Source organism: Podarcis erhardii (assembly GCF_964252035.2).
Source record: "Podarcis erhardii genome assembly, chromosome: 18".
Taxonomy (NCBI): domain Eukaryota; kingdom Metazoa; phylum Chordata; class Lepidosauria; order Squamata; family Lacertidae; genus Podarcis; species Podarcis erhardii.
Genome location: NC_138516.1, coordinates 1,400,804 through 1,427,921, shown reverse-complemented (window position 1 = coordinate 1,427,921; position 27,118 = coordinate 1,400,804). Strand labels below are relative to the sequence as shown.

Below are 27,118 nucleotides of genomic sequence, written 5' to 3'. Positions count from 1 at the left end.
CTGGAGATAACCCTAAGAGGTCGGGCTGGGACTGCGGACGGGAGCTGCTGGGCCGTGTAAGAAACTGAGATATGAAAGCTAGGAGCTAAATGGCACCTTAAACCTAGGTTATGGGTACAACAAAGGAATGTCTAGGCACTTTTTAAATAACAAGAATACAAAGCTGAAAATTAATGAACTGCAGCTAAAATCTTATGTTCATTTTTTTCACATGCTCTAGACCTTCCACTGACCACCCCGCTTTATTCTTTATTCTTAAGAGTGTCTCCTCCAGTCTTCAGAGAGTGGCTGGAAGTGGGGAGGCAGAAAAAGGTCCTCCTTTCCTTCCACTGCAGTTTTAATCTGAAATCTTAGGCTCAGTACTGCGCTGCTCTCAGAAACTGCTCGCGCTAATGAAATTCCGTCGCAAAACGCGCCTAGAACAATGGGAGTTTTGAACACGGCTGCTGGGGATGGCTGATGTGACGAGCATCACATTTGTTTAATTCTGGGATTTTGCGGGGTGCAGAGCAAGTATTTGTGGAGCAGAAGACAACTGGTTTGATTTTGGGACTATTGTGGTGTGTAAAATGGAGATTTGGTTTTTCAGCCCTCCCTGAACGGAGTGTTTCTCTGGAACAGAAGCTGCTTTGCAGACATGACTGGATTTTGCACAGCTTGGGGGGCGGGCAAAGTTCTCCCTCTCTGCCCCGGCCCCAAATCGTACTCTGTTCCACCCCAAAGTTAAGGGAAAAAAGGAGCACGGAAGCAATGCTGTTAGATATAGTATTTATTATATATATAATATATATAATATATACATACTTTTTTGTACATTAAATAGAATGAACTCTACTCTTCATTCCTGGTATAGTTTGGTGTGATTCTTCTCTTTTTCTCAACCCCTCAATCCTTTCTGCCTGACGACTACAACATAAAAACCCTAATGTCCGGTTATCTACAAGCACTCCGTTGCCAAGCAGAGGTGGGCGGGCGGGCAGCGAATGATCCCACCAACATATTGCACATGAATGGGGGTCGGGGGGGGGGAATACCACCACTATGCTTGTTGTCGGCCAACCCACCCTCCACCCCAAACTACTTACACGTCACCCATCTAAGGGATTCTCCCTTCCCTGGCTTTAGGGTAGAGCACAGCAGCCAAAGGTGATTTTGACTGCAAAATCAGAGCATCTCACAGGCGCTCCTGGGCTCCAGTCTTGAAAAAGGCTGCTGCTTGCTTAAGGGGGTACCTGCCTACTGCACTTTGCACCTCATGGCAGAACTAAAAAAATAAGAATTAAGATTCCCAGGGTCCTTGGCTCCTGCCTGCTCCCAAGGACCATGTGGCAGGGTTTCCTTAGGTCCAGCCGCGCTACCCCCTGAACCTTCCAGCCTCGGAATTCCCCTTGCTATTGCTAGATCACCCGAGTACAAAGGCACTCAAAAGTTTGGAGCCAGCTGCGTTCTACGATGCTTCCTATTCCCAGCTAGTGCACACACACATACACCCCACAATTTAAGGGGTACAGCTCTGCTCCAGAAAGGGATGGGCAAAGACTCCTTTTTGGGGAGGGGTGCCCCCTGCCCCCACCCCACTCTCTTCCTTATGTTTCCAGGAAATTAGGTGGCATTTTTTGACGTGCACACTCTTCAAAACACATCCTGCTTACGAGATAAGGCACTGGGCTGGGAAACTTTTTAGGGTGGGGGAGTGGAGAATAATCCTAAATGACCCCACTGCATAAAACAAGAACTGAGTTCACCTGTCAACATCTGTGCAAGGGCATAAGAGAGAGGGAGCTGCAAGGGTTCTCACCAAATGACAGCTTAAAAAAAACACACCACCCAATTTTTAAAGCCCCCCCAAACCCCCCTCATTTAAGAAAGGGTGTTGCGAGCGACCCGGTCCTCTGTCATCAAGCCCATGTCAGACTGAAAATCAGGACCTGCTCCCTCTCACAGTCGCTAAGGCTGCACCGTTAAGATGCAACTTGCTAGAACCTAGGAGCTCTGGGAACAAAATAACCGCTGGGCTTTCCTATGTAGAGGTTAAAAACAGGGAGGTGGGGGGACGACGACACACAGTCCAGCGACCAGGCAAGCCACTGCAAAGTCAGCCAAACCTTTGGGGGGGGTGGCTTTCTGAGGACCCCCTTCCCCAGTGGCCAAAAAGGGCTTCCTTGTCAAGAAATAGAATCCACCTCCAGATCTTCCCATTCACGTTAATTTTTAAAAGCACCCTTCTAACAAAAAAGATCTATTGCTGTTTTACTCTGAAAGAGGCTGCGTATATGCATCTATAAACGCGGCTTCTTTCAGAGTTAAATGCAGTCTGTCCCCCATGCTAAAAAGAAAAAAAGGAAAGGAAAAAGCCAGGCAGACGTTTCTATGACTCCAGCGCTTCTGGGGTGACAGATCTTCGAGAGCGGTGGCTGCCAGGAACCCCAAATTTAAAGGGGGTTTGTCTCAGGGCCCCCTTCCGTACAAGGGTCTCAAGTCCTTCTCCAGCAGCCACCAGTTTCCGCCCCTCCCCGGACGCAGAGTTCGCCATGATACCCGTTTCGTTCACCTCCCCAGTGCCCCCTCCTGACAAAAGCAGAGAAGCACACGCAGAAAAACAGCAGTAATTCCAGGGCAAAATTAAGTCCACATCTCCGGCAGACACCAAAGGCGGAGGGGCAAGGAGTCCCATGATTTGAAAAAAGCTTGGTGGGGTGGGGAGCAGAGAGACTGGCGGGGGGGCGGTGGCTCCATACGCCCAACAGGAAGGAACCAGAGGACTCTCTTCAGATGTGGGGGGCTAACTGGCTATGGGTGTGAGCCCCTTTTTTTTTATTCACATTTTTCCCTTCCTTTCCTGGCTTTGGCGGAAGAAGGGGTGGGAGAGAGAGAGAAGGGGGGGGCAGGTTCTCTCCCTCTCCCTCTGGCCTTTCAAGCTCTGCACCTCCTCAACGGAGGAATTGCAGGTGAGCCCAGGGAGAATGGACGGTCGAACTGACAAGCATCCCGTCCGCCAGGAAGCTCAGGAGAGGCGGTGGGAATCTGGGCCTGCATCAGCCGCGCTGTCCAAAGGCGCCGGCGCCGAGGAGTCCGCATGCGCGAGTCCCTCCTCGGAGACCTCGCCCGGGGCCCCGCTTGCAGCAGAGCCGAGTGGACAGCGGCCTGCGAGGCAGTCTGTGTCCGGGGGTTTGCCGCGGCCAGCTGAGCTCTCTGGAGACTGTGGGATGTCCTCGCAGGCTGGACTGAGGGGGGTAGTGGCAGCAGCAGCAGCAGCAGCAAAGGCCGATCCGCCTGGTGAGGGAACCCCAGCGGTGGACGTGACCTCGATGGCAATGGACCCTACAGGAGCCTCTGCGCGGTCGCTGCTGACCAGAAGGCGGGTCATGACGCTCGAAGCAGATGCCACGTCCTGGAGGTCCCTGCTGGGCCCGGCGGCTTCTGGCGCGACGCTGGGGTCCAGGAGGGAGCCGCTCAGGTTGGACATGAAGGAGGCTTCCGCGATGACGGCGGTCTCCGCCACCCAGTTGAAGTTGTCGCCCAGAGAGGCCACCGTGGCGGCTACGACGGCTGCTGTGTGGGCATCCTCCGGTGCCAGGGGGCCGTCCCCAGCGGGGCCCCCGTCCAGGTGGGGCCGCGGGCCGGCTGGGTCAGCGGGGGCAACGGTGTTGTTGTTGTTGAGGTTGTCCTGCAGGGTGGTCTGGGCCCCACCCTGCTGGTTCTGGAGCAACATCTCCTGGATCCGGATTTGCTGCAGGATGGCCGGCAGCTCGTAGTGGTGGAAAAAGTAGATCATGGAATGCTGTGGGAAAGGCAAGGGGCAGAGGGGGTGAGCTGGGGGCAAAGACAGCTGACATCCACACTGGCCAAGCCTTCTGAATCGTGGCCCATTCCGCTGCCTGCTTCCCCCTCCCAGCCCCTTGGGCAAAACTGGGTGTTTTAAAAAGAAAGCTTACACACCAAAATAACCCAGGCCCAGCACTGAAGAATGCAGAATTCTGTGCCCCTTTTTTGAACTTTTTTATTGATGTTTTCACAACACAGTAAAAGAAACTAACTGAACTACATCTGAAGGTAGCATGTTCATCATGATTGATGTTTTACTGTGTTTTTATTATTTTGTTGGGAGCCAACCAAAGTGGCTGGCGAAACCCAGTCAAATGAACAGCACATGAATAATAAAATGATGATGATGATGATGATGAAACATTTTTATGTCTAGGCTCCAAATGGCTCCTTAAACTAAGGTTACAGTTGCCGAAAAGGGAACGCCTAGTTGCCATTTTTGAGCCAGATGGCTCAAATTTTTCAACACGGCTTTTCAGTTCCTGAAATTTGTTTTATCTGATCGTGCAGATAAAATAGAACGGACAGAATTCCGCAGTGTGTGAAAACAGTCAATATAATAATAATAATAATAATAATAATAATTTATTATTTGTACCCCGTCCATCTGGCTGGGTTTCCCCAGCCACTCTGGGCGGCTTCCAACAAAGATGAAAAATACACTAAAATGTCACAAATTAAAAACTTCCCTGAACAGGGCTGCCTTCAGATGTCTTCTGAATGTCAGGTAGTTGTTTATCGCTTTGACATCTGATGGGAGGGCATTCCACAGGGCGGGCGCCACTACCGAGAAGGCCCTCTGCCTGGTTCCCTGTAACTTGGCCTCTCGCAGTGAGGGAACCGCCAGAAGGCCCTCGGAGCTGGACCTCAGTGTCTGGGCAGAACGATGGGGGAGGAGACGCTCCTTCAGATATACTGGACCGAGGCCATTTAGGGCTTTAAAGGTCAACACCAACACTTTGAATTGTGCTCGGAAACGTACTGGGAGCCAATGTAGGTCTTTCAAGACCGGTGTTATATGGTCTCGGCAGCCGCTCCCAGTCACCAGTCTAGCTGCCGCATTCTGGATTAGTTGTAGTTTCCGGGTCACCTTCAAAGGTAGCCCCACGTAGAGCGCATTGCAGTAGTCCAAGCGGGAGATAACCAGAGCATGCACCACTCTGGCGAGACAGTCCGCAGGCAGATAGGGTCTCAGCCTACGTACCAGATGGAGCTGGTAAACAGCTGCCCTGGACACAGATTTGACCTGTGCCTCCATGGACAGCTGTGAGTCCAAAATGACTCCCAGGCTGCGCACCTGGTCCTTCAGGGGCACAGTTACCCCATTCAGGACCAGGGAATCCTCCACACCTGCCCGCCTCCTGTCCCCCAAAAACAGTACTTCTGTCTTGTCAGGATTCAACCTCAATCTGTTAGCCGCCATCCATCCTCCAACCGCTTCCAGGCACTCACACAGGACCTTCACCGCCTTCACTGGTTCTGATTTGAAAGAGAGGTAGAGCTGGGTATCATCTGCATATTGATGGACACCCAGTCCAAACCCCCTGATGATCTCTCCCAGCGGCTTCATATAGATGTTAAAAAGCATGGGGGAGAGGATGGAACCCTGAGGCACCCCACAAGTGAGGGCCCAGGGGTCTGAACACTCATCCCCCACCACCACTTTCTGAACACGGCCCAGGAGGAAGGAGCGGAACCACTGTATAACAGTGCCCCCAGCTCCCAGCCCCTCTAGACGGTCCAGAAGGATGTTATGGTCGATGGTATCAAAGGCCGCTGAGAGATCCAGCAGAACTAGGAAACAGCTCTCACCTTTGTCCCTAGCCCGCCGGAGATCATCAACCAGTGCGACCAAGGCAGTTTCAGTCCCATGATGAGGCCTGAATCCCAACTGGAAGGGATCCAAATGGTCCGCTTCTTCCAGGCGTGCCTGGAGTTGTTCAGCAACCACTCGCTCAATCACCTTGCCCAAGAATGGAAGGTTTGAGACTGGGCGATAATTGGCCATCGTGGCCGCATCTAAAGATGGTTTTTTAAGAAGCGGTTTAATAACCGCCTCTTTCAGCGGGTCTGGGAAGGCTCCCTCACGGAGGGAAGCATTCACCACCCCACGAAGCCCATCGCCCAGTCCTTCCCGGCTAGCTTTTATAAGCCAGGATGGGCAAGGATCCAGAAGGCAGGTGGTTGGCTTCACTCGTCCAAGCAGCCTGTCCACATCCTCGGAGGTAACAGATTGGAATTGATCCCACACAACTTGACCAGACAGGACTCTAGCACTCTCCCACCCCGGCCCTGCTCCCACGGTGGAGTCTACTTCTTCCCGAATCTGAGCGATTTTATCTGCAAAAAAATTTGCAAAATCATTGCAGGAGAACATGTGGCCCGTACTGGGCCCCGATGTTACAGGTGGTTCCGCTAAATTGTGAACCACCTGAAAGAGTCTCCTGCTGCTGTTTTCTGCAGATGCAATAGAGGCGGTGAAGAAAGTCTTCTTCGCCGTCGCTATCGCCACTTGGTAGGCTCGACGTTGAGCTCTAACCTGTGTCCGGTCAGATTCGGAATGAGTTATCCGCCACCGGCGCTCTAGCCGTCTCAACGATTGTTTCATTGCCCTCAGATCCGTGGAAAACCACGGGGCTCTCCGGGCTCCATGCAATCGGAGAGGGCGCTTCGGAGCCAAACAGTCAATAGCCCTGGTTAACTCCACATTCCAGCGGGCCACCAGGGAATCGGCTGAAAGGCCATCAACATGGGATAAAGCATCCCCTACCACTCTCTGGAAACCATTTGGATCCATTAAGTGGCGGGGGCGGACCATCCGAATCGGTCCCACCTCCCTGCAGAGGGGATGGGTCACAGAGAAGTCCAGTTGCACCAGGAAGTGATCTGACCATGGCACTTCTTTCGTTTCACTTTTACTTAGTGTCAGATCACCAACATCCATAGAGGTAAACACCAGGTCCAAGGCATGTCCGCGGCTATGGGTTGGGCCAGACTTATTCAGGGACAGCCCCATGGAGGCCATGCTTTCCACGAAGTCCCGAGCGGCCCCTTATAAGGTCGTGTCGGCATGGATGTTAAAATCCCCTAGGACAACTAAGCTAGGTGTCTCCAGGAGAACATCCGCCACGACCTGAAGCAGCTCGGGCAGGGAATCCTTGGTGCAGCGGGGAGGTCGGTACACCAAGAGGAATCCTGTACTGCCCCTATTGCCCAACTTCCAGAACATGCACTCGGAAAATTGGGTCTTCCCAATAGGACGCCTGGTGCAAACTAATGACTTCCTAAAAATCACTGCAACCCCCCCTCCCCGCCCACATGACCTGGGTTGCTGTGCGTAAGAGAAACCTGGTGGACAAGCAGCGGCAAGGACAGGCCCATCTGCTTCATCCAACCAAGTCTCTGTTACACATGCCAGGTCAAGTCCTCCATCCATGATCAAGTCAAGGATCCAAGGATCTCCAGGCAAATACCTCCAGATGGTGGAGATTTCAGAGGCCATCCTGGTGGTCAATAGCCGCTGGTTCCAGGCTAAAAGCACCCAGCTCCCCCTACTGTTCCACAAAGTCCTGCTGAGTTCTACATCATCCTGCTTCCTTGCTATGGCTAGTTCTACATCCTGAACGGTTAACCCTGTGGATTTTCCTGCACTCCAGACAAACATGGTGAAACTGCCAACGTACCTGTATGAAAAGCCACGATGTGACCAATGCCAAGCTGCTGTATTGCCCATTGAAGCGGTAATGGTAGGCATAAAAGGCAAAATGGTACAAGTAGAAAAACCTGGAGAGGAACAGAGACATGGGGGAAAGGGGGTCAAAGCACATATATCAATACTGGATTGCGGCAGCACACACTCCGTAGGGCTTCAATCACACTTGATCTGAAGCTGCAGTTAGTGCAGAATAATGGGTACTGACCTCTTGGATCAGCTGAACTAGCCCTGTTACAGACTCCACATAAAGACCGTTTCCACATTTATAAGAACTCGGCCTTTTATCATGGCAGCACCTGTGGAACTCCCGGTCTACTGATGCCAGGTGCCTTCGCTGTGCTCTTTCCGGTGCTTGCTAAAAACATGCCTGTTTAAAAAGGGCCTTCTGAACATGCTGTGGAGGGAAGGGAGCCCACCTGGGAGAAGGAATCTGATCCTAAACCTCCACTGCCTCGAGGAATATATTTGGGAGAAGAAAAGGCTCAGGAATAAACCCTACACAAATCCAGAGTCCCTAAAGCAGTTGGAGGGTGCCTTGCATGCCTCCTTCTGGCAACTCCTGCAGTCAAGCTGGTGCCAAAGGTCTTGCTCTGCTTTCCTTTGGACACCAGCAAGGCTGAAAGGCAGGTCTTGCCTTCTGGGCAGCCCAGGACCTCCAGACACATGGCCCAGGCCTGCGCCCCAGGGAGGTCACATTGGTGCTGCAAACACAGGAGTTTGGCTTCACCCCCAGAGGCACGCTCCGTTGTCTCTCGAGACAGACAGATGCCAACAAACCAGAAAGTTGATGTGTGTTTCTAGTCTATTGCTATTTTAACTTTCTGAAAGTTTTAAGTTATTGTTGCTAGTTCTTTTCTTACAATCGAACAGTGTAAATACAGTGAAATAAATAAATTCTCTCTCTCTCTCTCTCTCAAATCCATTCTCTCCCCTGCCATACAACTGAAAGATGAGAATGGAAACATTGTGGAAGAAGGGTGGGAAGTCAACCAAATAAGGACCATTGGAAACAGACAGGGCTGAGTTCAGTGGTCAGATCTGGCACAGAAGAGAGCCAATGTGGTGCAGCCGTTACTGAGCTGTGAGTGGCGTTAGAAACTCAGAAATAAAAGCTGGGTTCCAAATGGCTTCTTAAACCAGGGTTACAGTTGCCGAAACAGAATGCCTAGTTGCCATTTTGGTGCGGGAAAGCTGGAAAATCATATTTTTCAGTAAGACTTTTTGGTTCCTGAAATTCATTCTGATTTTGCAGTTAAAATAAAACGGATAGAATTCCACAGGATGTGTTGCTAGTGTGTGAAAACAGACAGATCCAGGGACCCCCCAGGCAGGCACCTCCAGATAGTGGAGACATCAGGCGCCATCCTGGCACCCAGGCATCTTCACGTGGTCACAAGTGGACAACAGGCAGGTGCAAAATGTTCCTGGTTCCTGGCTAATTTTGACCGGGAGACCATGCTTCAAGTCCCACACTTGGCGATGAAGCTCACTGCGTGTGACCCTGGGGCCTGTCCCTTGCCTCTCATAGAATCAAAGAATTGCAGAGCTGCAACGGACCCCAGGGTCACTCAGCCCAACCCCACCGCAATGCAGGAACCACAACCTATCTCACAGAGCCATTGCATGAATAAAGCAGGGATGGAAGGAGGACGTCACAGGCCACCTCAAGCGGGCTGGGAGAAAAGGAGGCCCATAAACACCAGGAATGAGAAGCTCTGTGTGCCCTTACCTCAGCCAATGCCTCTTGCTGGTGTTGGTGTGGCAGCAGATGGCGTCGTACTGGTCTGCCAGCCACACGATGAGGATGATGTAGAAGGCTGTGGTGGTGTCGTTGAAGAACTCCGACATGATCGCCTCCATGCCTGCCGCAGGATGGGGGAGAGGAGGGGAGAGAGAAGGGCAGCAAGTCATCAGGGAGCTCAGCACCCCAAGAGAGATGTATGAAGAGCCGGCTGGATCAGGCCAAGGGCCTCCTAGTCCAGCACCCTCTCCTCACAGTGGCCAATCAGATGCCCCAGATGAGAATTATTATCCTTATTATATACATGATGCCCATCTGACCGGGCTGCCCCATCCACTCTGAGCGGCTCCCAACAAAATACTAAAAACACAGTAAAACAACAACCATGAAAATCTTTCCCATACAGGGTTGCCTCCAGATATCTTTGGAAAGTTGTACAGTTCTTTATCTCCATGGCATCTGACGGGAGGGCGTTCCACAGGGTGGGCGCCACCACTGAGAAGGCCCTCTGCCTGGTTCCCCGTAGCCTTCCTTCTCACAAGGAGGGAATGAGGGAACTGCCAGAAGGCCCTTGGAGCTGGACCTCAGTGTCTGGGCTGAATGATGGGGAGATGCTCCTTTGGGTCTACAGGGCCGAGGCCATTTACGCCTTTCAAGGTCAGCAGCAACACTGTGAATTGTGCTCGGAAACATACTGGGAGCCAATGCAGGTCTTTAGGACCAGTGTTATATAGTCCCGGCAGCCACATTCTGGATTAGTTGTAGTTTCTGAGTCACCTTCAAAGGTAGCCCCACAGACAGCACATTGCAGTAGTCCAAGCAGGAAATAACCAGAGAATGGACCACCCTAGCGAGACAGTGTGCAGGCAGGGTGGGTCTCAGATAGAGCTGGCAGACAGTCGCCCTGGATGCAGAATTGACCTGCGCCTCCACAGACAGCTGTGAGTCAAAAATGACCCCCAAGCTGCATACCTGGTCCTTCAGGGGCACAGTTACCCCATTCAGGACCAGGGAATCCCCCACACCCACCCGCCCCTGAGGGCCTGAGCACAACAGAAGCAACTCTCCCCCCTTGTGATTCCCAGGAACTGGTGCTCAGGACCTAAGGTTGAGCTATGACCCGGTTCAGATCCCCACTGAAGCTCACCGGGTGACCAGGGGCCAGTAGCCACTGACTCTTTTCCAGCCTAGCCTCCCTCACAGGGCTGCTGGGGGGATAAAACGGGGAGGGGAAAGAATCGTGCCCATCACCTTGAGCTCTTTGGGAGGAAAAGGTGGTGTGCAAGATGTAAGAGACAGAATGAATGGGCCTGGTACATCAAAGGCAGTTCCTGGCATTCCTGCGAGGCGGTCTCCTTACCCACGAGAGCCAGGATGACGGTCAGCAGCGGGGCTGCCGGGAAGGCAATGGTCATGTTCATCTCCAGCATTTGCAGAAGGTCCACTGTGAGAGGGAGGAGGAAAAAACATTCAAGAGGAGAGGAGGCAGTTGCAGCCCAGGGTGGGGGAAGAGGAACCCCTCAACACAGATGACCCCAGGTTTGGTCTCCAATTAGAAGGAATGCGAAAAGCAGAGGCAAGAGAGAGGCTGCAAATTTTGCCAAATTTTGTTTAGCACATCTTGGTCGACAAACTGTAGTTAGTGCTAACTACAACTTGGCTTCAAAATATTATTTTCAACTTTGTAAATAAATTAAGTTAAATTAGCATTCCACTGCATCTCTCTCTCTCTCTTTTCAAAAAAAGTATCAAAGCAGTTTCAGCAATGAAACCATTAAAAAGTTAGACACCAATTAACCATTCTTAATCGCCTGTATAGGCTGGGCGGAATAGAAAAGTTTCCAGCAGGTGTTTAAAAACTGGCACAGAAGGCACCTGCTAAATCTCTAGTGCAGTGGTTGTCAAACTTTTTTTCTCTGAGTCACACTTTCAGAATAAAAATTTGCTCACACCACACGCAATTTTTTTATTGATAAGAAATACATTGGAAAACAAAAAGAAACAACTAGCAGTGCTTGTTTTATAATATAGAACACATCGACTTTCTAATATGATCCAGAAAGTATAAAACAACACAGTTACATAAAAACTGTTCAAAATTTATTCGACTGCCCTTCAATCTTCCTGCCACACTTGCCATCCTCTCTTCTGACACCCTTTGACAACCATGCTCTAGTGGGTGGGAGTTCCACAGGACTGGGCCAGTTGCAACAATGGCTCTGTTTCTTGTTGTTGTCAAACCAGCCTCACCGACTTGGGGAATGACCAGCGACACTCCTGCAGGTGGTGTCAGTGATGGAAGGGCTCAGGAGGCCCCTGAGGAACCCTGGGCCTAAGTTGTTCAGGGCTTTTAAAATTAAGACAAGAACCCTGAACCTGGATTGGCAGTAAAGTGGGCAGCCAGAGCAGCCGCTTCAACAATGGCCTCACATTCTCTAACTGTTATATACAAGGTCTCTCTCAGGAGGTTGTCAAGGTTTTTAAGCAGAGGTTGGGCTGTCATGGATGCTTTAGTTGAGATTCCTGCATTGCAAGAATGATGACCCTCGGGTTCCCTTCAAACTGCGGACCTTCTGATGCTGACTGATCCGAAGTGGCAAGTTTTGTTTGAACCCTCTACCCAGGGGGTTGGGGAAAGAAGAAAACTGCTGTCTTTGTCCTCCAGCAAACAGACCATTTGGGCTCTCGGAAAGCCAGCAAGACCGGATGAAATACTTACCGATAAAAACGAAGATCTGGTGGTGCGAGTATCGCAGAAGCATGGAGACAGAGAGAGTCTGGAAAAGAGAAGGGGTGGGCAAGTGTTAGAGCCCCAGCTCCCTATGAATGTAGGGCAGTGTCACCCCCCCCAAAAAAACACCCCCAACCAACCAAAATTCTAATAGTTGCAGACACCTGCCCTTTTGCCTGAATTAAATACCGAAGGCACTGTACACATGAGCTCCCAAATAATTAGCTTTTAATAATCTTATCTCCAGTGCTATTTAATAGTCAGTGCTTATTTAATCATCTTCTTCCTTGGAGGTTTCTAAGCAGAGGATGGATGGACACCTGACATGGATGCTTGAGCCGAGATTCCTGCCTTGCAGGGGGTTGGACTAGATGACCCTTGGGGTCCCCTTCCGACTCTGTGATCCAGGGGTGGCTCAACTAGGAAACTAATGAACCTTAAGCTTCAGCGCCTCCAATTCCAGAGGGACCGCAGAAGCGAATTTAGTCCACACTGCCTAAAATTTTTGAAATCGCACGACTCAGATCGATTAATTTGTTGTTGTATATACAATATTTCAACATTCCCAAAGTTTGAATGTCAGTAGTGCAGATGTTTTAAAGGTGTGGTGATCTGTCATGGAACAACCCTCTCCCCTTGAAGAAGATGATTTCAGTAATTATCCAGGCCTCATTACTGGTTGTGAAGGCCTCTGAGCTGAATCCCTCAATATCACCCAGCCAGGAACTTCACTGGGTTCTCAGTCAATTATTTTAACAACAGACCACTCAGGGAGCTTTGGCTGGCTTCTTCATTATACACCTTTAGGCACCTGGTGAAGTTGTTCGTCTTCAACCAGGCCTTTGGCTGATGATATTACTATTATTATTATTATTATTATTATTATTATTATTATTATTATTATTATTATTCTGCTGTCCATCTGACTGGGTTGTCCCAGTCACTCTGGGTAGTTCCCAGCAGAATAAAACATTAAGCATTGAAAACTTCCCTGAACAGGGCTGCTTTCAGATTTCTTCTGAAAGTCAGATACTTGTTTATTTCCATTATTTCCTTGACATTTGATGGGAGGGCATTCCACAGGGTGGGTGCCACTACCGAGAAGGCCCTCTGCCTGGTTCCCTGTAACCTCACTTCTCGCAGTGAGGGAATTGCCAGAAGACCCTCGGAGCTGGACCTCAGTGTCCTGGATGGACAATGTGGGTGGAGACGCTCCTTCAGGTCTACAGGCCCGAGGCTGTTAAAAGGGTATTCACTTCCAATATCCTTTTAAATGTGTTGTGGGAGGGGGGGTTATTGATTTGTTGTTGCTTTTATTTTTATTATTTTTATTTTATTATTTTTATCATGTAACACCGGTCTTGAAAGACCTACATTGGCTCCCAGTACGTTTCCGAGCACAATTCAAAGTGTTGGTGTTGACCTTTAAAGCCCTAAATGGCCTCGGTCCAGTATATCTGAAGGAGCGTCTCCACCCCCATCGTTTTACCCGGACACTGAGGTCCAGCACCGAGGGCCTTCTGGCGTTTCCCTTACTGCGAGAAGCCAAGTTACAGGGAACCAGGCAGAGGGCCTTCTCGGTAGTGGCACCCTCCCTGTGGAACACCCTCCCACCAGATGTCAAAGAGAAAAATAACTACCAGACTTTTAGAAGACATCTGAAGGCAGCCCTGCTTAGGGAAGCTTTTAATGTTTGATGTATTACAGTATTTTAATATTTTTTGGAAGCCGCCCAGAGTGGCTGGGGAAGCCCAGCCAGATGGGTGGGGTATAAATAATAAATTATTATTATTAATTATTATTACTATTATTATTATTGCAATTTTATGTTGTGGACTGCCCCGAGATCTAAGGGTGAATGGTGGGATACAAATTTAATAGAAAATATAATAATAATAATGATAATAATAATTGTTCAAGAACTCTCCTGGGATCTACTGGGGCTGAAAAGCAGCCCACGAGCTGACACAGAATACTCACGAATATGACCATGATGACGAATGCTGCCAGGTACGAGGTCCGCGCCATCCACATGCTGATGAATCGGTAGTGTTCCCCAGATACCACATTGCGGAGGAATCCTGAGCAAGGACAGAAGGGAAGGGAAGGTAGCAGTGGTGGGGATGGACAGGAGGAAAAAACAAGGACATTTCAGCAACAAAGATCTCCCAAAGTGGACTTAGTCCAATTAGCTGGCTCTGGCACCATCTAGTGTTGGACTTCTGCCCCACCAGAGATTGCAACAGCCCAGTCCAGATCTGTAACTGAGTGAGAACAGAGACCAATTATATACATAAGCTTAAACCTTTGTTCTCTTCGTTCTCAGCCAAGGCTTTCACGCTGGACATGAGGATGTCGTCGTAGCCAAGGAACTCATCCAGGAGCAGGCGGCTGAACCGGTCTCCAAAGCACTGGTCTCGAGTGGGGTCTGGGGAGGATATGGAGAAGAGGGATTGTGAAAAACCAGAAAACTGGCTGTGCTGACAGCAGCAGAAAGAAGCAAGCCGAGGGGTGTCATGGGATGCTCAGAAATATTCCAACTTCTGGAGGGGAAGGAGTGGGCGTTTTGTGATTTGGGAGGGAGGCACCATGGCACAGGGAAAAGAAAAAGCGGGGTCAAGTAGTGGCCAACGCAGGCCTAAATGCAACAAGGAGCAACCCCGGGTTCAAATCTTGCCACCACCCCTTCACTAGGTGGAGTTTAGAGCAAGGCAGTTTCCCGTCTGCAACATGGGAATCAATCTTTCAGGGTGGCAACACATCCCCTTTGCTGCACCTTTGTACTTTTGTACCTCCAGGCTGTGATACTTAATTATTTACCGTATTTTTCGCTCTATAAGACGCACCAGACCACAAAACGCGCCTAGTTTTTGGAGGAGGAAAACAAGAAAAAAAATATTCTGAATCTCAGAAGCCAGAACGGCAAGAGGGATCACTGCGCAGCGAAAGCAGCAATCCCTCTTGCTGTTCTGGCTTCTGGGATAGCTGCGCAGCCTGCATTCACTCCATAAGACGCACACACATTTCCCCTTACTTTTTAGGAGGGAAAAAGTGAGTCTTATAGAGCAAAAAATACGGTAAATTGTTGATTCTTTCTTTCATTATGTTTGCCGCTATTTTTTCCGTTAACAAATCATATAGATGATAGATAGATTAAAGATAATAACAACATAAGAAGGATGCTAGATTATAAAAAATTGGCCACCACTAAATTAGATTTTGAATTTGATGATAAGTGAGATTAAAGAAAACATAAATTTTATGGAGAATTGTTAGATTATACTTGATTGAGTGGATATAAGATCGTAAACAAGTTGATAATTTGCTTGGAAAAATCTTTTAACGATGTAAATGGGAGCGGGAGACGTGAGGGAGTCCAAAGAAGTGATGAAACTACGTTGTGATAGAAGTAAGATTGTTTATTATTGGTGCATTTGTATTTAAAAACTCTAATAAATATTTATATATATATATAAAAATAAAGATAATAACAACAACATTTGTACCCTGCTGCTCAACCCCCCTCCGCCCCCACCCCAACCAGGCTCAGCAAATGAACAAACCTCCACCCTGAGCTGAACGGAAAAGCAACCCTTCTTACCCAGCGTCACAACCATGACAGGGATGCTGAGGCGCTGGCGGGTGCTGTGCGACAAGCGAAGGAACCCGTATTCAAAGGAGTATTCCACGATGTACTCTTCCTGGGGCCAGACTGGAAGAAAATGGTATTTTTGAAAAGGCCAAGAGGATGGAAAACCAGAGGTGCCCCCAGGGGTACTGCCTCAGCCTAGTTCACCACAGCACGACCGTCGATTAAAAGAAGCCTCGCTGGGTGCTCCAAGGAGCTGGGGAAAGTTCCGAAAAGGACAGGGAAAATGACTCTGCTATGAGGAAAGCTTGCAGTGTTTGGGTGTTCTTAGTTAAGGAAATAAGAGGCGACATGCTAGAAGCCTGTAAAATTAATGCAGGGCATGGAAAAAGAGAAAGGTTTTCCTCGCTCTCTCATAACATTAGGAGTTGTGGACGTCCAATGAAACTGAACGTTGAGAGATTCAGCACACTCCCCCGCCCCCCAATAATTTTTTTACTGAATTTCCAATTTTTTACAAATTGACTTTAAATCAAATGCTTACATTCGTTTCCTGATAGACTTCCCACTTCCACCTCCCGTGTTTTTGTATATATATCAAACTCTCGCCTATTTCAAAAATACCTCTAATACAATTACTTTATCATTTTCCTTCTGCTGCTCCTTTCCTGCCTGCAATTTAACTTGTTTGTAGTGCTTTTCCAACTAGTCCCCACCCCCCAATGCCTCCATTCTTCTATAAAAAGTGCATTTTTTTGACCTCTTAATATCGCTGCCCGCCCCTCTCCATGGCATTAAGGTCATTGAGAGCGGGTCAGTTTCAAAGGCTGCATGCCCCGAGAGTGCGCAGGCAGCGGGGCCTTCTCTGCTGTGGCCCCACTCCCATCAAAAAGGAACCTCTCCCACACACAAGGAGAGGAGGCAAACACAAGGAGAGGAAGAAAAGAAGTGGCAGGTGCAAAGGGAAGGGTGTGGCAAAGGTGAGGAGTGGGAAGGAGGGTTATTTAAAGGGTCTGCAATGTCGTCTCTTTACCTGCTTTGGCTAGCATCTCAAACTGGGACACCGTCTCGCTGAGGGGCTGCATACCTTTAGACGCCGGCTCGCGGCTGAAGGAGAACTCTTGGCTCTCGTTGGGGGCTGGCACCTTGGCGCCGCCCAGGCGGGAGGGCTTGAGGAAGACCTTGGGCTCGATATCCAGCTCAAACTGGGATCAGCGGAAACAGAGGAGAAGAGTTCAGGGAAACGCAGAAGCTGCCTTCTACCAAGCATCAGATCCACTGGTCCTTCTAACTCAGCGGTTTCCAAAGTGGGCATTACCTGCGGGGATGCTAAGGGGCAAGGGGGCAGCAGGGGGGCAGCGGGAGGTGTAAATGGCCACCAGACTGTGAAAAGCTGGCATCACTGGATCAAGTTCATCCATTGTGTTGAATTAATTCAGCTAAATAATAGGACTGGGCAATATATTGATGTACTGTATTGTCCAAAACTGGTCTGAAGTCCCAATCACGATGTTGGTTGCATAGTTTTTGACCTGGCAATATATCATGAATCATGATGTGTGTGGGGGGTGCTATGCAAAAATTACAACATGAAGCCAGCCAATGCCTCTACATAGCTCCATCCTCATTTCAGACACTGTGAAATATCAGTAGATTGCAATGTTTAGCTGGCGATATATCACAATGTTGAAACCAGGTATCGCCCAGTCCTATTAAATAGCTTAAACAGGATTGGGGGGGGGGGCCGAAACGTGCAATTAACTGTTACTGTTTTGAATTTTAGGGTTTTTTATAGGGTAGGGTAAGGGATGCGAGTGGTGCTGTGGGATAAACCACTGAGCCTTGGGCTTGCCGATCAGAAGGTTGGAGGTTCGAATCTCCGCGACGGGGTGAGCTCCCATTGCTCGGTCCCTGCTCCTGCCCACCTAGCAGTTCGAAAGCACGTCAAAGTGGAAGTAGATAAATAGGTACCGCTCCGGCGAGAAGGTAACCGGCGTTTCGTGCGCTGCTCTGGTTCGCCAGAAGCGGCTTAGTCATGCTGTACGCCGGCTCCCTTGGCCAGTAAAGCGAGATGAGCGCCGCAACCCCAGAGTCGGCCACAACTGGACCTAATGGTCAGGGGCCCCTTTACCTTTTTATAGGGTAGGAGGCACTGGGGATGGAACCAAGGGGGCAGTGACCCAGTATTTTTGGGAACCACCGATCTAACTCATTGGCTTCTATTATTATTATTTGTCCGCCATAAGGTTGCAGGACACATGGCAGCAATTTAAAAGAAGCAACATCCAAAACCATTAAAACCATTTACAGTCTGAAGAAGAGGGTGAGTCCTGACACACACACACACACACACACACGCCTTCATCTCCCCCGGATGCAATAAAGTGCGTCTCTCCCGCTTCAGTCTCTGCAGCCACAGCAGGTTGATTCCACCCGCTAAGGCACACTCTTCCATTGTCTCCCAAGACTGACGGATGCCAACCAACCACATATATCAGGTGTCAAAGATCATGTGCACTATAAGCAACAAGGCATTTCTCTCAGGGGGCGATAAAGAATCTAGTTGTTTATGCTGCGTTTGACAGCTCCTCTCAGGAAAAACATTTGTTGTGGCACAGAGAAATAGCGCGTCATCGTTAAGGATCCAAAATTACTTTTATAACATGCAGCAACCTTTAAACAGCCATACGGAGGAGCTAGACACACACACAAGCCCCCGCAGCCTCCTGCCAACCTCCCCCAAGGCAAAATAATCTCTAAACAGAGAAATGAAATAGTCCCCCAGCCCTGAAAGGCTAGATGAGGTCTAATACGAAGCACAACTGCGGTGGCAGACAGCAAATGGTAGCTTTCAGCTGGTTTATTTAATCCCCGTTCTGGGTTGCACTCAACGCAAATGGAAATATATATATATGTAAAAGAGGAGCCATATTGGAGAAAATTAAATGAAATTAAGGAGTAAATTGAGTGAGTTAAATCAGCTGCGTTGCCACCCGGGGACTCCTGGCAATTTGTTCACACAAGGCATTAATTTGGTTTAACAAACCTTTAATGTACTACATGCTGGTTCGATCGCAAGGGAGGAAAGGAAATTACTGTTTGGTGGGTGGGGAAGAGGACCCGTTAATTATTGCCGGCTCTGTAGGGCTTGGAAGAAATGAAACAAAAACCCAGCCCAGCAAGACCACATAATGTTTTTCTGCACTAGTGAGAAACAGACCTTTCAATGTGGCAGCAGCTGCCCTCTGGAACTCACTGCCTCTTGATATGAGGCAGGCGCCTTCACTGTACTGTTTCAGACACCTGCCAAAAACTTGCATACATTTACTATATGGGCTGGCGCTGTGGGTTAGGACTTGCCGACCAGAAGGTTGGCGGTTCGAATCCCTGCGACGGGGTGAGCTCCCATTGCTCGGTCCCTGCTCCTGCCAACCTAGCAGTTCGAAAGCTCCTCAAAGTGCAAGTAGATAAATAGGTACCCGGCGGGAAGGTAAACGGCATTTCCGTGCGCTGCTCTGGTTCGCCAGAAGCGGCTTAGTCCTGCTGGCCACATGACCCGGAAGCTGGACGCCGGCTCCCTCGGCCAGTAAAGCGAGATGAGTGCCGTAACCCCAGAGTCAGCCACGACTGGACCTAATGGTCAGGGGTCCCTTTACCTTACTATATGGGCTTCATCCAACAAAGTTCTACTCAAGGGTACACCCACTAAAATTAATAGGCTGTAATGTCACACCTTTTAATTTCAATGAGTCTACTCTGAGTAGGACTAAAGGCAGAGACAAACCCTATGTATTTTTGGAAAGCTGTTTGTTCGCAATGTTATTTGGAACCTCTTTATAATATCGAACCATATTTTGCATGAAGGTTCCCAAGATCAAGAAGCATGTTTTCGTCCAAGTAGGGATACAACTGGACCCAATTCTGAATCAAGAATATAGGGCTGAACCTTTCAAAGCTGTGCTGATAGATCATTCATTACTCGACGGCTTCCTAGAAGCAACTGTCTAGCTCTGGGACTAGATGGGAGTGAAATCTGACGGTTTTAAAAGACAATGAGCATCTTGGAGGCTGAGTTTTGTCAGAATCAAGTACACACTTCCGGAGTTGGCACAAAATACATTACCTCTAGTAGATGAGCCACCAGAGTCAGTGGAGGGCTGTGAAAATTTGTGCCCAGGGATTTTTAGACTGGTTTACTCATGTACTAACTGAAACCAAAGGGGCGCATGGGTTGCCAGATGTGAAATATATTGGCATTATTTTCAGCTCTCCTGCTCCACTATCTAGGGAAGTAAGAGTCACGATCATAGTGCAAGGACACATAATGCTCAAGGAGGGTGTGGAGCAGGGCTGGTGAGGATGCGTGGCCTAGGGAAAAAGTCCCCAATGCTAAACAGAGAGGCCCAGAAGGTCCACATTTAGGGTTTTCCAGCTGTTGGTGTTGCTTACGCAGTGCCTTGTAACTGAGGCTGCTCTCAAACAGTTCCTTGGGGCCTCGATTAGCCACTGAGAAGCCCTCTCTCTAAAAAGCATCCAGATTTTGCATTTCCAGCAGGGAGAAGCAGTGATGACGGATCGTACCCAAGAGGATCTCCACAGCAAGGAGATGGAAAAAGAATGCAGAACTCTGGAGTTGGAAGAGACCCCTTTAGGCTCATACATCCCAACCCCCTGAAATGAAAGAATCAAAGCTAAAGAATCCCTTGCAGGCGGCTGTCCAACAGGTGACACAAACTGAGACATGAAAGCTAGGAGCCAAAGGCACCTTAAACCTAGGTCATGGGCGCTGCAACCGAGCGTCTAAGCAGGCTTTTTTTATAACAAGAATACAAAGCTTAAAATGAATGAACGGCAGCTAAAATCTTATGTTCGTTTTTCACATGTTCTAGTCCTCATCTGAAGACTGCAAAAAGCAAAGCCATACTTCCCATGCACCAAGAACAATGGGAGTTTTGAAAGCTGCGTCCAACCTCTGTTTAGAAACTGCTAATGAAGGAGAGAGTCCACCCTGCTGTGCTCCACCCTACCTTGATGGAGCTGTTCTCAAACATCTCCACGCTCATTTCCTCCTCTTCTTCTTCCTCCTCCTCCTCCCCGCCAGCTGCCTCAACCACCATACCCGGGAAGCGGTCGCTCTCGCAGAACTGGAGGAAGATGGGGGCGCGGCTGGAGTTGCGCTGGATCTCCACCCGCAGGATCCCGTCGCGCGGCCACTTGTCTCGGACGTGCTCCAGGCAGTTGATGGGGGAGCGGGAGAAGGCGATGTGGATATACGCCAGGATGAAGAGCACAAACAGGGCCTGGAAGAGGGAGGAGAGAGGCGGAAAAATTAGAAGCAGGAGAAACAGGAATCAAGGACCGCATTCCCTTCTTAGAGTAGTGCCACAGGCTAGTTTCTGCACACTCGCACCCGTCTCTCTCTCCTCCATCTAAACAAGCAAGTGGCATTATCAGAGGTCAACCTTCCTGGGGTCACATGACTGTGCTGGCTGGGGCCAGATGCAAAAGTGGGCGGGGCAATAGAGGCAGATGCCAATAGAGGCAATAGATGGCAAGCTGGTTTCTAGACATACTGACAGGAGCTTGTTGTTGTTGTTGTTTAGTCGTTTAGTTGTGTCCGACTCTTCGTGACCCCCTGGACCAGAGCACGCCAGGCACTCCTGTCTTCCACTGCCTCCCGCAGTTTGGTCAGACTCATGTTTGTAGCTTCGAAAACACTGTCCAACGATCTCGTCCTCTGTTGTCCCCTTCTCCTTGTGCCCTCCATCTTTCCCAACATCAGGGTCTTTTCCAGGGAGTCTTCTCTTCTCATGAGGTGGCCAAAGTCTTGGAGCCTCAGCTTCAGGATCTGTCCTTCCAGTGAGCACTCAGGGCTGATTTCCTTCAGAATGGAGAGGTTTGATCTTCTTGCAGTCCATGGGACTCTCAAGAGTCTCCTCCAGCACCATAATTCAAAAGCATCCATTCTTCGGCGATCAGCCTTCTTTATGGTCCAGCTCTCACTTCCATACATCACTACTGGGACAGGAGCTAGCCAGCAATAAATCACACCCTGCACACTGGAGTTAACTCTTTATTAGAACAGGATCTGCACAGACCTGGTGGAGGGTCAGGTGCAATGGGCACAGGAACTCATGCCCAATAGGCACCCATGGATCAGTTGCCAAGACTGAAAGTCCCTGCCTCCCCACAGCCATTTAAGTCCCCTCCTCTCCAAGCAATCAGAAACTGCAACAGAGAGAAGGCAACCTCTCCTCCACCCTTTCATGCCTCTCCTGGTTCTGGGAGACAAGGGGGAAGGGGAGACTGTCACAGCAGGAGGGGGAGACACCCGTGACTTCACCAGCTGGACTCATAATCTTGGCCTCCCTCCTCTCCTGCTGCAGCTTCCACCTCTGATTCTGGACTGCTCTCTGCCACATTCTCTCCCTGCTCACTAAGCCCTATTACCCCTTCAGCTTCCGACTCTAACTCTTCTCATTCTTCTCCCTCTGAACAAGGTTGGAGTTGGTTAGAGTGCAGGGCTGATAACGCCAAGGTTACAGGTTCAATCCCCATAAGGGACAGCTGTATATGTCTGTATTGCAGGGGGTTGGACTAGATGATCCTCAGGGTCCCTTCCAACGCTATGATTCTACGAGAATCACTGTCCCACCACCAATCCCCAGGCTCTGAGCCTTCTTCCTTTGGGGGTTCCTCTGCTGGTACCTCCCACCATCCCTCTGCATCCAACCAATGCCTGACGTCCACACACTTACACACCCCACTCTGTCCTATAGAGGCATTAGCAGAGTTCATGGACACATACCAGACCACACAAAGATGAGAGAACATTTCTTGGACACCCCCCCCCAAAAAAAAGCTGTTGACTGAGAATTTTTGTAGGCTAGTTAGCTTCTGTGTATTGATTTGCAAGGCTGAATGAACAGGAAACTTCCTCAAATGTTTACAATAGGGATAGGGACCCCCGGGGCCTCCCAGAAGTCATTGCACTCTAACTCTGGTCATCCTTGAGTCTTGGCCAAGTGGGTTGAGTAGAGCCAAAGGAGTTACAGGATGGTAGACTTTGGCTGACTGTTTGGAGGAGCTTCCAGAGAATGTTCTCTCCCGAGTCATCACCACCCTAAAACTCTGAGGGCAGTGGAACTACCAAGAGGGACCCCTCCAGTGAGAGACCCCTCCTGAGAGTGTCTGAAGGGAAGCGGCCAAAGTCAACTTAGATATTTGATACCTGAGTCATGAATACTAATATCAGCACCACCTTGAACTGGACCCAGGAATGAACCATCAACCAATGTAGCTGTTATATAACAAGGGTCACGAGAGTCCAAAACGGAGGCCAGCCAGTCAACAGGCAGCTGCATTTTGGATGAGTTGACGTTTTTTAGGTAGTCTTCAAGGGCAGCCCCACACAAAGTGACGTAGCACCTGTCAGGATTTCGTGCCTGAAGCGAGAAGCTTGAATAAATAACCTACAAGATCCCCTCTGCAATTCTATGAGCCTGGATTTGCAAAACTGTCCATGCAAGTTGACAGCTCTCAGTAAGTTCTGCTAGGGGGGCTGTTTTTGTGGGGTTAACAGAGAAGAAACTTCCTTTCACCTGGCCTGACCATCCAAACCCAGAACTGCAACGCAATGACAGGCACAGGATCTCCAGCCAAGAGCCTTTCTCAGCTCTATCCAAAGATGCCAGAGATCAAACGAGGAGCTTTTGCAAGCTCAACAACCAAGCTACAGCCTATATCAACATTAGCATTCCTAACACTTCTGTGTGTGTGTGCTTAAGCCACGGAAAAACCCCACCTTCCTATTTCTTAAGAGCTGTAATGTTGCAAGGTACCCCAGGGGTCATCCTGTTAAACCCCCTGCAATGCAGCAGGCTACTTCCAATGATAAAAACTGGAATAGAAAAGCTAGGAGCCAAATGGCTCCTGCGACCTGGGCTGTGGGCGCCAAAACAGAATGTCTAGTCGCCATTTTGGGGGGGTCGGCAACACGTTTTATTTGTTATTTTGATAAGCATGAACTAATACGTATTTCACATGAGACACATTGCTAATATCACGTTTTTATCAGAAATTGTTAATACACGTTAATTTGTTGTTTACAATAAAAATATTGGTACCATACTTCAGTTTTCAAAACTACTCTTTATTATTAAACTCCTTAACATATTGCCTATCTTTAACATGTACTTTGAGGCTTCAAAGCACATACATTACAGTAATCCTTGAGCATCAGCTAGGCGCAAGAAATGGCACCCAGACTTTTTGAGGTGCTTGCAAATGGATAATATTTCGGCGCAAAATGCACCTGACACCCTGCTAATTTCGAACCCTGCTAGTCGCCTGTGGCGATTAAATGTTGCAACCGGCCAACCAGGAAGAATCCTGTAAAAGCTTAAGAGAGGAGTGAGGAGGGAAAGTGTTTCCAACTCAAAATTTAATGTGCAACAAATTATTTCCATGTGACGGTGCGCAAATGCTGTGTTAAATGTATGTTTGAAGCTGGAAGTATTTAGGATTCAGCAGGTGGAAAGTAAAGGCTTCCTTGATATATAAGGGGAGCCTTTCTCAGGCAGAGGAGCACATTGAGAAACCTTCAGGAGGGACCAGTGCTGGGTGGGGCCAGGGGCAAAAGTGGGCAGAGCAAGAAATGTATTTTTTACTTTGCGTAGACTAGTTCCTACACACCTTGTCTCTGCTCCGCCCAGGCAAGGAGGAGGCCTGATCTGAGTTAAAGGTCCCTGCAGCACAACGTATTTGACTTTTATTTATCCATTTATTTAATCTATATACCACCCTTCCTCAAAAGATCTCAGTGCAGTTCACATAACAAAATACAAGATAACTGAACCAAATAATTGAACCCAAACAACCCCCACCCCTTCCCACAGATACATTTAAAAGGCTGAGGATATTAATCAGCCAAATGCCTAGTTGAAGAGGAGTGTTTTCATATGGTGCCTAAAAATATATAGTGAAGGCACCAGGCAAACTTCCTTGGGGAGAGTATTCCACAAACAAGGAGCCACTGCAGAAAAGGCCCTGTTCTCATGTTGCCACCCTCATGTGGAGGAGGTACACAAAGAAGGGCCTCAGATGTTGAACACAGTCAACCTCCCCCCCCCCAAAAAAAAACCACTTTACCTTGAGAAGTACAAAGAATTCAAATATACGACGGAAGGAAGGTGGGAAGAGGCGGGCGTAGGTGACGGCCATCTTGAAGAAAAGGGCATGGAACAAGCGGTCACGTACGTTGATGAGGGGGTTCTGGTTGAGGTTGCGGACCCCACGGTTGTTTCCGGCAGGGGCCCTACCACCCACATTATTGTTCATTGGGTGGTGGTGGTGGTTGGCTTGGTTCTCTGACATCCTTTTCCAAGACAGGTGTTAGCTTTCCACGGGTGAATTCAGATTTGGTGAGCAGCCCAACTTTGCATGGATAAGAGAAAGTGCTCAGGAAGCGGCCTGTGGGGTCGTCTTGGTAAGGTTTCTCCAGGGGGTGGGGGAAAGCGGCCGAGGGGGAGGCGAAAAACAAACAAACAAACAAAAACAAATAAGAGTCACTCCTTCCCCACAAGGGAAAAAGAAAAATCCACGCACAGCAGGATAAAGAGAAATTGTCTTTTAAATGGGCTGATGCAAAAGTTTCAGTAACTTTGTAAACCGGTGGGAAATTTTTTGGGGGGGCGGAGAGGCATCTCAGATACTGGTTTGAAAAGTCACCCAAAGAAAGTAAGGGAGGGGGAATGTTAAGCTTCGTAGGTTGCAATTTATATAATGTTGGAAGGTAGCAGGCGGGGGGGGGGGGAGGAGAGACTGAATCCTATGGGACTTTTGGGTCGGAGGGGTGCAACACCAATAGTCCCCAGAAAAAAGAGGGGCTACCCCAAGACAACAGAGCAAAAGGGAGTCTGGGGGGTCCAACACGGTAGGGTTCCGAGGGGGGAGGCAGAGAGAGATCCTAAAGAGTTCAAGTTGTGGGTTTTCTTAAGGGGGGAGAGCCAAATCTGCGTGGTGAGGAGAGGTGGTGAAGCCCTTCTTTAAATTGGGGAAAGGGGTCAGACAAAGAAGAGACTATGCTAGAAAAATAATTAGGGGGGGATGCCTAAGTTTAGAACACCCCAAGTCGGGCTGGGGAGAGGAAAAGAAAAAGGGGTTGGGGGTGTTAAAACCTTTGATTTAGATGTTGAGGGCTGCCAAATCCCACCGTTGTGGGAAGAGGATCAGGTTGAATTGGGGGGGGGGAGGAAATGCCAGCCTCAAAAAGGGGAGAAAGAGAAAAGGAGTCTTAAAGCCTCTTCCTTTTTTTGGGGGGGGGGTTGGCTGGAATGCTAAGCAGACCCCAAAATCGAAGGGTGGGGGTGAAAGATAGTTATAAGGAAGATATTAAAGGGAGGAGGAATATGCCTATTTTAAAACACCCCAATCTAAGGGGGGGGGAGGAAGATGGATGTGGGGCGATTGCGGGGGACCCCAAACCCTTCAGAACTCGGGGGTGGGGGAACAGACACCTTTCCCCCCCAAAAAGAAATACAAGGGAGGGGGCGAGGGAGGAAGGAGGACTAACTCCCCCCCAAAAAATGGGCCCACCCCCCCAAAAAAGAGAGAGCCGCCCCACAGATGTCAATAGGAGTGGGGAGGGGGGTGACAGGATACCAGGCTGGGGTGGGAGCGAGGCCCTACGGGGAGGGAGGCTCGAGCTGGGCCGGCTTCTCCCCTCCTTTTCGGGGCGCCTCCTCTGAGGGGGGGCCGGCGAAGAAGCGCCCCGCCGCCGAGCTGCCTCCTCTCAGTCCCCCTTCGCGTCCGCGCCGGCCGCCGCCATCTTGTTTGGTTCTCTTCCCTCCCATCTCCTCTTCCTCCTCCTCCTCCTCCTCCTCGCCCCGCCCACCACGCCGGGCGCGGTGACGTCAGCGGGAAGAGGAGGCGGGGCGAGAGAGAAGCGCCGAGCCGGGAGAATGGGAGGGACGGAGAGGATTCTGGGAAAGCACGCAAGGACGCAAACCCTCTAGTAGAACGTCATGTCTAAACTGCGGAAGAGGAGGAGGAGGAACTCCAAAGGGGATGCGGTGAAGATGGAGAGGCTGTAACACAACGCTTCCGGCTCTGAATTAACATGTGGCCTAGAGGGTGGAGATGAGATGAGCTTGAGACTTGACTGATCAATTTTTTTTTTTTTAAAGCACTTTTATTTTTCCCTGAATGTGATTGGGTACGTTGGGGGAAAATGTTCAAAAAATGAATTTTTTCTTTTACTTCCTCCACTCACCCACACAATACTTTCCATGAATGCACCTCCACCTGTTGAATTTCTACCTGCGTCGTGAAGAAAGCTTACTGGGTCGAGGAGAAGGGTGGTGCTGGGAGTGTTTAAGGCAGCTGATTGTTTTCCAAGTATTGCAGATGCCGAAGGAGAACTCCCCCTCCCCCTCCCCCGTCATTTGACCTCTTTGATTCCCTAGCACCTATGAATACCGGAAGCTGCGGTCGAAAACCGGAAATGATGCCCCATCG

General features: G+C 49.4%; 1 protein-coding gene across 3 annotated transcripts; it reads right to left on the bottom strand.

The window, feature by feature from the left end:
* Window positions 1-754: 754 nt before the first annotated feature.
* On the bottom strand, window positions 755-26,512 carry TMEM259 (transmembrane protein 259). 3 transcript variants are annotated; one of them, XM_081846139.1, is made up of 12 exons: window positions 26,264-26,512; window positions 24,752-25,097; window positions 20,629-20,901; window positions 16,635-16,806; window positions 15,614-15,724; window positions 14,318-14,440; window positions 13,993-14,093; window positions 12,001-12,058; window positions 10,642-10,725; window positions 9,270-9,402; window positions 7,509-7,608; window positions 755-3,781 (listed from the first exon to the last, which is right to left on the bottom strand). In XM_081846139.1, exons 2-12 carry the CDS (start codon window positions 24,974-24,976, stop codon window positions 3,005-3,007), a joined length of 2,157 nt encoding a protein of 718 aa, XP_081702265.1. In that variant the 5' UTR covers window positions 24,977-25,097; window positions 26,264-26,512; the 3' UTR covers window positions 755-3,004. The 3 variants fall into 3 exon arrangements, with proteins under 3 accessions (XP_081702265.1, XP_081702264.1, XP_081702266.1); XM_081846138.1 differs by having other exon boundaries at window positions 24,752-26,511; XM_081846140.1 differs by having other exon boundaries at window positions 16,689-16,806; window positions 24,752-26,510.
* Between the last annotated feature and the right edge of the window lie 606 nt (window positions 26,513-27,118).

Excerpts from the sequence above, each read along its gene's own strand:
- TMEM259 (XM_081846139.1), bottom strand. The coding sequence starts at position 24,976 with ATGTCAGAGAACCAAGCCAACCACCACCACCACCCAATGAACAATAAT. Across the intron at positions 9,403-10,641 it reads CGTCATCCTGGCTCTCGTGG|GCATGGAGGCGATCATGTCG; the intron begins GTAAGGAGACCG and ends ATCCTGCGGCAG. Across the intron at positions 7,609-9,269 it reads AGCAAGAGGCATTGGCTGAG|GTTTTTCTACTTGTACCATT; the intron begins GTAAGGGCACAC and ends GTTCCTCTCCAG.